Source organism: Podarcis cretensis (assembly GCF_951804945.1).
Source record: "Podarcis cretensis genome assembly, chromosome: 2".
NCBI classification, from domain to species: domain Eukaryota; kingdom Metazoa; phylum Chordata; class Lepidosauria; order Squamata; family Lacertidae; genus Podarcis; species Podarcis cretensis.
Window position 1 is genome coordinate 30,944,271 of NC_137171.1, and position 10,449 is coordinate 30,954,719.

The 10,449-nt window shown below is 48.8% G+C and overlaps 1 protein-coding gene across 3 annotated transcripts in view; it reads left to right on the forward strand.

Moving 5' to 3' along the window:
* CANT1 (calcium activated nucleotidase 1) overlaps positions 1–10,122 on the forward strand; it is a 164,040-nt gene extending 153,918 nt beyond the window's left edge. The window contains exons 2-5 of one of the 3 annotated variants that reach the window (XM_079965555.1): positions 2,899–2,956; positions 5,726–6,383; positions 7,295–7,498; positions 8,585–10,122. In XM_079965555.1, coding sequence (XP_079821681.1) covers positions 5,747–6,383; positions 7,295–7,498; positions 8,585–8,955 — 1,212 coding nt within the window. In that variant the 5' untranslated portion in view covers positions 2,899–2,956; positions 5,726–5,746 and the 3' untranslated portion in view covers positions 8,956–10,122. Of the gene's footprint in view, positions 1–2,898; positions 2,957–3,785; positions 4,482–5,725; positions 6,384–7,294; positions 7,499–8,584 lie in introns of those variants that run through there. The other 2 variants (XM_079965554.1, XM_079965556.1) reach the window with 2 other exon arrangements.
* The last annotated feature ends 327 nt before the right edge of the window (positions 10,123–10,449 follow it).

Sequence of the window (10,449 nt, forward strand, 5' to 3'; positions counted from 1 at the left end):
CACAATGGCACTTATGTTCTTATTCTAAGTTCGAAGCGATTCAGGTAAGCTAAGGGAATAGGGACTGACTGCTAGTACAGGCAGTGACCGTTTTACGCACATCCGATAACGTGTGTGACTCCGCACATGCGCATTGCACCGAACCCAGAAGTGACCTGAAAGCATCACAAAAATGGGCAGAAGGGGGAGGAATGGAATGTTTGCGGGCTTTTTCAATAGTGTTTCAACTATGTGTGTTTTCACTGAAACACACGGGAATGTAACCTGTGCATAAATTGGGAGTTGCCTATACTAAATGCTGCTTTGTTCCTCCATTGGAAACTGGAGTAGGACACAGGGGTGCCTTTTGGGAATTGTTTTTGTCACAAGAGGAACTCTTTCTCTACTCCCCCAAGCAACTTACCACACTATAAGGCATATACTGTATATGTGCAACTGAGATTGGTTTTATATTAAATATATAATTTTAATGAGAGCTAGCAAACAGCCAGAGTTTCTATGAAAGATTTTACACTGGTGAAGTTCATTCATAAACTAAAAAGGGCCCTTATTTGTTTTCATTCTAATCTCTCTCTCTTTTAATCTTACGCAGGAAAACTTCAGTTATCTGACTGTACTTCAATGTTTTCCTCTATCCCTTCAAACACCCACTACTAACCCCCTTATTTCATTTGCTGATTCCTTTTTCTCCTCTTGCCTTGAATATCCTGGCCACCCAACTGAAGAAAAGCCCCTTTCTAGTAGTTACACTCTCAGTATGTGAGGTCGTGGGTGGCTCTGTTGATGGGTAGATTTGTTATCTCTAGTCACTTAGAACATGGGATCTTTGTCCTTTTATTCTGAGCCACTGCAGATTTCACAATCATGGAGACCTACTGCTCTAGGGCTAGGACTTCTAGGCAAGTGTTCCAATTCAAGAATTTACTAGAAACAAAGGGTACAGAAAAGGGAACTGTATTTTTACATTCAGAATAAGAAGGAAGGGGGGATCCTTTTGCCACAGAACAGTTATTAAGTGGCACCCAGGTATTGTCAAAGGGCAACGCTTTCTAGGAAAAGGTTGCAGCATCAGCATAATTGCACATCTTGTGGTTGGTTGCAGCTCACGCCTAGCCAGGGCAACTTAGGAAAGGGACTGAACATATAACTGTCAATATGTCATAATGCCATTATACAAATGTATGGTGTGACCATGCTCAGAAGACTGTTTACAGTTCTGGTTGCCTCATCCCAAAAAAAGATATTTTAGGTTGGAGAAGTGGTTCAGAAAAGGGGAACCCAAATGATTGTGGAGTTAGAGCAACTCCCCTGTGAAGAAAAGTTACAACAGTTGGGCCTTTTATTGCAGAATAAAGATGAGCAAGGGAAAACAATAGGTGCATGTAAAATTACACATAAAATTACACATAAGTGGGTATATATGTATGTGTGTATATATACATATATATATATATTCTCAAGGAATGATGATTATTGTAGTCAAACGAGATCCACATCACTGTTGTATATGAAGAGCACAAAACTTTTTTTAAAAAATACACCTTTTATTTATTTTCATGGTACAGAAGAAAAAAATTGAGAAAACAATTGTTACAACAGTAAACTGGAAGTAACTTGTCCTGATAAAATTACAGACTTTTATTGTGCCATGTGTTAAAAGTTTCATTTGATTACTGTACTCTTAAGAGATCACGCCATATTTCCCCATGAGGAGTACAAGACTCTTAATCTCAGGGTCCTGGGTTCAAGCCCCATGTTGGGCAAAAAGATTCCAGTCTTACAGGGGGTGGGACTGGATGAGCCTTTGCGGTCCCTTTGAACTCTAAAATTCTATCTATTCTTGTACCCTCTTACAAGCACTTTCCCACTCAATGTGGTTCAAATAACGGCAGGTTATGAATGCCTGAATGTGGTTCCTTTAATATGTGTAGAAGAGGGAATATCGTCAAGTGCAGCTTTCCTCATCACTACTACAGTACGGCACGGCATAATGCGCCTGTCACAATTGCCCCTTTCCCATAATTATGGAAAGAGTAGGAGTCTCACCAGATCACATCTGCTCACCTTGATTCTACTTGTGCATGTGAATGGAAAGGCTGAACCACATGGCGATGGTTGGTGGTGCGAGTTAAGTAATACAAGCCCAACTGTGAATACTAGGACCTTTGGAATTGTGCCTAGGAGAAAAGAAAAATCCAGGCTTGCTCCCATCCCTTTCTAAACAACACTCTGCAGAAGTCAGAGCACGGAGGGAAGCTTCATCAGCTGCTACTGTGTGCAGATCAATCTGGTATTAAGCTACGGAAGCTGAGGTGGGTTCAAAGCTAGGAATCTTTATCAGTGGCCAACAGGATTAAGGGTGGCCATCTTCCTTGGCCAGCACAAAAAACCCAAAAAAACCTCAGGAGGGAAGCGGGTGCCCAAAAGGACACAGCCAACGCTTAGTGTCAAGGAAAGTTTATGGGAAATATGTGTTTGTGCATGTGTTCTTTCCATGTCCCATCACTCCGAGCATATTTGTGTGGCCATTTCCCCATGGCTGTGAGGACGCTGAACCCAATTAACTATCTGTTCGAGCTGATTAGCGGCGCTGCCGTTGCCAAAGGTCACTTTTCCCGCTCGGGGGAAAAAAAAGACAACTCCCAGCCGCAGACCGGTGCCTCCTCGCCCCGAAACGCTCCCTTGCAGCCTTGGGAAGATGGCAGCCCGAACCAACCCCGGCCTCGACTATCCCGCGCAGTGGTTGCTGGGAGATGTAGTCTCTCCCGCGTCGGCGTGGGGCCCGTACCAGAAGGCGCCTTTCCTCCTCCCACTCAATCGCATGGGATGTCGGAACCAATACTAGTTTCCCGAGCGCGATGCACGCTGGGACCTGTAGTTGGGGAAGGAGGGAGGGAGGCTGCGAGAAGGCCTTCCCTCCCTCCGGTCGTTCCCGGCGCGGGGAGGAGCCTGATCGGTGAGTGGTTGGGCGGGGGCGAAGGCTGGGGGGGGGGGTTATCTTTTGCCGGACACCTGGGTTCCTGCGGGAGGGGGGGATGTAGGGGGTGGTCGAGTAAGAAGCGGGGTGCTGGCATTTACCAGCGCGTCCCTCTTTTTGCTTGCTGCCCCAGTGGCCCACCTCCCGCTTAGCTTGGTCTAGGCGGGGCATTGCCAGGCGACGGAGCGACCGCGGTTGCATCCTGGGCGCCTTGTGAGTTGCCCCGGGCGGGCTGCGGCGAATCCCTTCCTGGGTGCCAGATCCCTAGGGATGCAACTGAGGCTGCGTTGCCGGCAGATCCCTGTGCTTCACGGGAGCAGCGACCTCTTTTCTCTTTCCTCTGCAGGCCCAAAGGCGATGCAGGGATGCAGCTCAAGGGACCTCCTAGTTCGCCCCTAGATTGCGCCCCCCGCCCTTCAGGCGGGAGAAGAAGGTTGGGTGGAGGGCTAAGTTGCACAAACTGCGATCTCTTTTAAATGTACGTTAGTGCATCTGAATGTGCCACACACTCGCCCCTCCTCAAAGTGGCTAGAATACGCCCCCCCCCTCACGTACTCCACCCCGTCCTTGCAGATCCATTGGCAGTACAGTATAGCTTTCCTGGACCTTTGCTGCGTTGTGACATTCTCCTGGGTATTGTGTAAAAACCGTGAAACGATGGAGCAGTTGCTACCCTTGTAGAAAGACTTTGCAGAAGGGTTGCGGCTGCTACCTCTGTGCAACATCTTGCCCCAGGGATCCAGTCCCTAAGGACTTTTATTTCTACTCCTGTCAAACTCCATTTGTACCATTTCAACCTGGGTGGGTGCTGCTTAGGAAGCCTTTTGGTCCAGCACCTCAACCACTCAAACTGAGCTCATCAGGGTAGAAATGTTTTCTGCTGTTTGCAAGCAGATGGGTCCGTTAACTAAGGCTGGCAGATGTGGGTGCAGAGACTGTGGAACTAACTCTTGGTAGAAATTTTGGCATCATTTCCCTACCACTGGGTCATACTAGCCATGCTGGGCTATGAATGTGAGGTCATCCACCTATGTGCCAGACATTTTGCAACAAATAGCTCTGCCCCCCTCTTTTTTTGAGCTATGAAGCTGTTGTACCTAGTGCATGTTTTATTACCCTTGTATGCAGACCCTTTTCATATTGGGAGTAGTGCTGGGAAGCAATCACTATAACGCTTAGGGGGGAAACAGTTTGTAGAATCCAAGACATGCTATACGAGCAGGACAGGAAGGAAAGTCTGTTAGGTCTTTAAACAGAACTGGTTGGGCAAGTCAGCAATGGATGACCTGGTGACATTTCCTGGTAACGTTTCCTGGATCCTATTTGGGGAGGAGTTGAGCTCTGCCACCTGTCGCAAGCTATAGGTGCGGCTGATCCCCAGAACTCCCAGCAAGATATGAATTGGGAACAGTCAGAAAGGTCTGGAAACCACAAGGGCCCTGGCATAATTGCTACTCAAAATGATGTAAAGATCCAAACTTCTGGGGTGGGAGAATCGTTGTCGGTAGGTGAAAGAGCCAACGGTTAGCAGCCTGATGACTGAAGGGCTTGATCGCAGCCTTGGAGTCTCCTCGTCAAAAGGGAGAGGGGTTTGGAGTATGGGCAGGGCTGGTTTGTCCCATGACTCAGTGGCTTGTCTTTCTAGATTCAGAAGGCCCAGTGACCTCCCTTCCTTCTCCCTAACTCCCTGCCTGCTTCACTGTGCTTTCTTGTTTGGATTACAAACTTTACATAGTTTAATTGGGTAATTAGCAAAGCTTTAGTTGACCTATTGGTGCAGGCCAATTTTAATTGCTGAGGACAATTTCTGCGACTTAGGAATGCACTTGTTTGTTTACTTTCAAGGCTTTTTTTGTTTCTGGTGCCTCATCTTCTACCACCTTCTAACAAGGAGCCGGAGTTCTTTTGTGTATTAAGAGTGTCGGGGCTTCGACTGGGGAGATCTGGGTTCAAATCCCTGTTCAGCTGCAGAGCTTATTGACTGACCTTGGGCCAGTCACTTTGTCTCATGGTTGTTTTGACAATGAAAGGGCAAGGGGAACACACAGGCTATCTTGAGCTCCTTGAAGGAAAGGCAAAATAAAACTGAGAATGAGTGCCTGAGCTTGCTTTATTCCCTCCTCATTTTGTGTCCCATTTCCTATTACGATGTGTCTCATAGATGGTTATTCTGAGGGTGGGGGCTGTCTTCTCATTGATATTCATAAGCTGCTCTGCGATCCGATTTTTGGCAGAAGAACAGGACAAAAATCCCCATAATAATAGATTGCAAGCTATTTTACACTTCCTCCAGTAACTCAAAAAGGCACCTTTATTGGAGTTTGGATAATGTGAGTAAATAAGTAATCATTTCAAAGTGTTATGTTTAATAAACTGGAAAAAAAGGTTAATCATTTGACAGTCCAACTTCTAGTGTGCCCATGTCTCTGGTGTAATTCTGCTCCAGCAGGAATCCTCGTAGTGCACAGTTTGGAAGTGCCCCTGCTGGTGCTGCTTCCATGCCTGTTCCGTTGCAGAATTCCTGGCCCAGTTGCCTGCCCCCCCCCCTTGCGATGTTGCTGCTGCACCTTCTGCCCTTTCTTGATTCCTTTTGCTTTTCCTTCTTGCATGGATAGGAATCAGTACGCTTGGTGCTGCTGCCTCACTGCCTCCCCCTCCTCCACCCCCCCACAAGGTAGGGCAGATTGCATGTCCACCCCTGCTGCATCCCCTTTTGCACCCCCTGCTGACCCTCTTCTTCCCTTCCAGGTTCCCGGGAACCTCAGGCTCATGCCCGTCCCATCCCGCCCACGCCTGCAATGGGACGATTCTCTGAATCCCTTGCGGATTAGTGTGGGCGGACTCCCAGTGCTGGCGTCCATGACCAAAGCGGCTGACCCCCGCTTCCGCCTGCGTTGGAAGGCCATTGTGGCAACCTCCCTGGCCCTGATCCTTGTCCTGCTGCTCCTCTGCTTCCAGCGTTCGCCTTCGGCAAGCAGGCCGGTGCCTCTCACCGCTCACAACTGGCGTCTCGGGGCACTGCCCAGTGGGCGGTACAATGACACCTACCCCTTGTCGCCACCCCAGCGGATCCCGGAGGGCGTGCGCTACCGCATTGGACTCATTGCCGACCTCGACACGAACTCCAAGGGCCCCGGCGAGCACACCTGGTTCAGCTACTTGAAGAAAGGTTACCTGACCCTGTCGGCCAGTGGGGACCATGTCTCTGTCGAGTGGGACACCCAGGACCATACGCTGGAGTCTCACCTGGCTGAGAAGGGGCGGGGCATGGAGCTCTCCGAATTGGTAGTCTTCAACGGCAAGCTTTATGCTGTGGATGATCGCACTGGTGTGGTCTACCAGATTGATGGCACCAAGGTGGTACCTTGGGTGATCTTGTCTGACGGGGATGGCACAGTTGGCAAGGGTGAGCTCAGGTTTTGTGTTGGATACCCCAACGTCACTGTCATTCCCCAGTTTCGCAATGTCCGAAATATAACAGAGGCCACAGTAGAAGTGGGAATTCCCAGAATTCCCATGCCTTCGGTCACAAAAATGGCCGGCTCACAATTAGAACATAAGAAGAGGCTGCTGGATGAGGCCAGTGGACTATAAAGTCCAGCATCCTGTTCTCCCAGTGGCCGACAGTTCCTCCCAATGTCCTGCTTTCCAGGCTCAGCTGCATGCATTCTTCTTCTTACCGTTGGGCTGTGGGACCCATTTTTAATTAAGAGGCAAAAGTTTTTGTTCATTTATTAGCACATTTGGTTAGATCATGGTGCTGATAATGCCAGGGTTGAAAGTTCAATCCCTGTATGGGACAGATGCATAGTCCCGCATTGCAGGGGGTTGAGCTAGATCAGGGGTCAGCAACCTGCAGGCCATGGGCCACAAGCAGCCCACGGGGGTTGTTTAAATGGCCCCCGAGCCACCCCTGAACCGAGCCGCCTGCTTGGCGAGTCCCTGTGCGCTGCGCTAAACCGGCGGAGTAGGGACTTGCTTCCGCGGCACCAGAAATCGCATCTGTGCATGCGCAGACGCGATCCGGCCCACAGAGCGATCTCCGCGGGAGTGAACTGGCCCAGGCGAGGTAAACCATGCTGACCCCTGGGCTAGATGATCCTCAGGGTCCCTTCCAACTCTTCAACCATATTTTGAATGGAGCTCTGAGAAGTGATTTGCCTCCCTACAATAGACACACACCTCTCTGCTCCTTACAAGGGAGCTGTGGAAGCTTGGGTCCAGGTAGCTGGGGTGTGTATGTTTGACTGGAACCGTCATCTCCCCGGGCAATTAACACCATGTCTTACGCCTTGAATTCTTTTCTGTTTTCCCCAGGGTTTAAGGCTGAGTGGCTAGCGGTGAAGGACGAGCATCTGTATGTAGGAGGCCTGGGCAAGGAGTGGACGACCACCACAGGGGAGGTGCTGAACGAGAACCCTGAGTGGGTGAAAGTCATTGGCTACAAAGGTGACGTGGCTCACGAGAACTGGGTGGCCAATTACAATGCACTGAGGACTGCGGCAGGGATCAAGCCCCCAGGTGAGCAGTGGGCAGGTTCTTGGATTGGAAGAACTGGTTCAAAAGAAACATGCTGGCACCTGCGTCATTCTGCTTCTGGATTTTCTGAGCACTCTAGGTTTTGGTTTGTTTTTCATATAGATGGGATTGGTGAATGACAGAGGGGAGGTCAGAGGGGGTATGGAATTTGGGGGGGCAGGATATGGGTCTGCCTAGAGAGAAAGAGAAAAACAATAAGGGCTTCATTTTCATGTTCATGAACGCTGTGATCAAGCGCCTATAGCAGGTTGCTGCCTGATGTGGCTATTCGCTCATCTCCTGTGAATAGATCCAGAAGCATATCTCTTTATGTGGAGACAGATTGTTGGTCCAGCTGGTCCTACTCACTGTCAATGTTGGTAGTAACTCTCCAGAGTCTGGGGCAGAGATCTTTCCCAGGTCTGCCTTGCCAGGGGTGGCTTAACTGGAGATGACGGAAATTGTATCTGTGAATGCATGTGCTCTGTACCACCGGTTCATATGCCCACTTCAAACTCAGTTCTTCATTCCCTCCATCTTCCAGTGTGTTTGGGGTACTCACATCACTGATGATAGGGATGCACTCATGCAGTATTGCTGCCACAAGCATTATGGGCTAGCTTGTAGTGAAAAGTTTTTTTTATTATGTGTTCTCTGTTTTTAGCTTGCATTTTTATGTTATGAACCGCCCTGAAATCTACAGATGAAGGGCAGTATACAAATGTTAATAATAATAATAATAATAATAATGCCCATTCTCTTCCCCTTTGCCTGCTGTGGCTTCAGAGCCAGTGTGGTGTAGTGGTTAAGAGCAGTAGACTCGTAATCTGGTGAACCAGGTTCGTGTCTCCATTCCTCCACATGCAGCTGCTGGGTGACCTTGGGCTAGTCACACTTCTCTGAAGTCTCTCAGCCCCACTCACCTCACACAGTGTTTGTTTTCGGGAGGAAGGGAAAGGAGAATGTTAGCCACTTTGAGACTCCTTTGGGTAGTGATAAAGTGGGATATCAAATCCAAACTCTTCTTCATTGTATTTGCCCCTGGCCCGACTCCCTGCTTGACGTTCACTTTTGCTCCACCCCTCCCAGGTTACCTGATCCACGAGTCTGCCTCTTGGAGCGAGACACTCCAGCGCTGGTTCTTTTTGCCGCGCCGCGCCAGCCATGGGCGCTACAACGAGCAGGAGGACGAGCACTGTGGCACCAACCTGCTGCTTAGTTCCGCACCGGACTTTGCCGACATCACTGTGAGCCGTGTTGGCGACGTCATCCCCACCCACGGCTTCTCCTCCTTCAAGTTTGTCCCCGACACGGATGACCAGATCATTGTGGCACTGAAATCTGAGGAGGATGCTGGGCAGGTGGCAACGTACATCACCGCCTTCATGCTGGATGGACGTTGCCTTCTGCCTGAAACTCGTATCGGTTCCGTCAAATATGAAGGCATTGAGTTCATCTAATGGATTGAATGGGTGCTTTGGAGACAAGGCGGATGAGCTGGGTGTGGGGATGGGGCAGGAGGATGTGCCCCGGGATTTCCCCTCTTAATTCTGGCTCAGCTGCAAAGCATGGTGGGACTCTGAAGTGCTCTTTCATGGCATAGCTTTCACTTCTATAAAAGCAACTTGGTTTATTGCAAGTGTGGGCCTGTTTCTGTGCGGACCCCTAGTGGTGCAGGGTGGGCAGCGCCTTTGCAGTTTTTCGTTTCTTGGCTTCATTGCACCCTGCAAGAAACTCCCTTGGTTTTAGTCCAGCTCCTTCCTGCTTTACTCAACTAGCCTGGTGATCTGGCAGGACGTACGTGAAGAATTGGCTTGATCCTATCCCTTCACTTTATTTTATTTTCTACAATTCACATGTGCCTTTGTTAGGAAAGGGAAACTTTAGCACTTGGCTGTCCAGCAGGATTATTATTCAGTCACCCAAAGGGTCTTCCTTGGCCCATCCCACTCCACCCCACAGTAGCCTTGGACCTTGGCTAGATGGGTACTTCTTTATGATTAGACATTGCGGATGAGACCTAGACCTCTGGTCTGGAGTATGTCAGATAACAGTAGAGGGGGTGAGAGAGCTGGGGAAACTGTTTGGAGCAAAAGGGTGCTCTGCGGTCAGCCCCCTTGTGGCTGCAGCAAAGGGATCGCTTCCGTTAGCTGCTCTGTGTAGTTCCTAATCTTGAGACACCCCAGACTCCATATAGGTGTGAACCAAAAAGGGTAGATTATAAGCCCTACTCAGACTGCCGACCCATCTAGGCCCAGGTGTTTTCTTTTCAGCAGTTTGTTGTATCCAAGTCATTCCCAGAGTAGCCCCACTGGAATAAGTGGACTTAGATTTGTCCATTGCACACAGTAATCCTGCACTGCTGAGGCCATTATTAGAAAGTTCTCATTTGAATCTTCCTTTCCCCCCTTTTTTGGTTTAAGGTGGGTGGGGTTCAAGGTCAGGAAGCCAGCATCCTATCGGAGTACTACAACTGGAATAAAGCGTCCTAGTTTATTCTTGCTGCATTCGGCATTCCTTGTTTTCCACGTGTGATAAGACAGAGCATGTGGTCCTGAGCATTAACATCAGCCCTAGTAATGTGTGTTATATATCTCAATAAATTATCAAGAGCTTTTCTAGTCCAAGAGCTTGTGATGGTTTTGCCTACCTGAAAGCACCTTATGGATTGTTCTGATGATTTTCCTGTAGACCACAATGCTACAAGGCAGTAAACTACACATATTAGGTGCCTATTTTCTAACAGATAGGTTTTTGAACGTGTATGCAAGAAACACCAAGACTTATGAATGAACTTAGAGGCTTCAGGTGCCCCAAATAAATCCCAACTGACCTTTGGTTTATGTCATAATGTATATAGTTAGAGACTTTGCCATTTTGTGTGTGTATTTGTGTGTGTGGCTTTATCCATTGTAGAGCTAAATCAGGGTCCCATCAGCACATGGATTTACCAC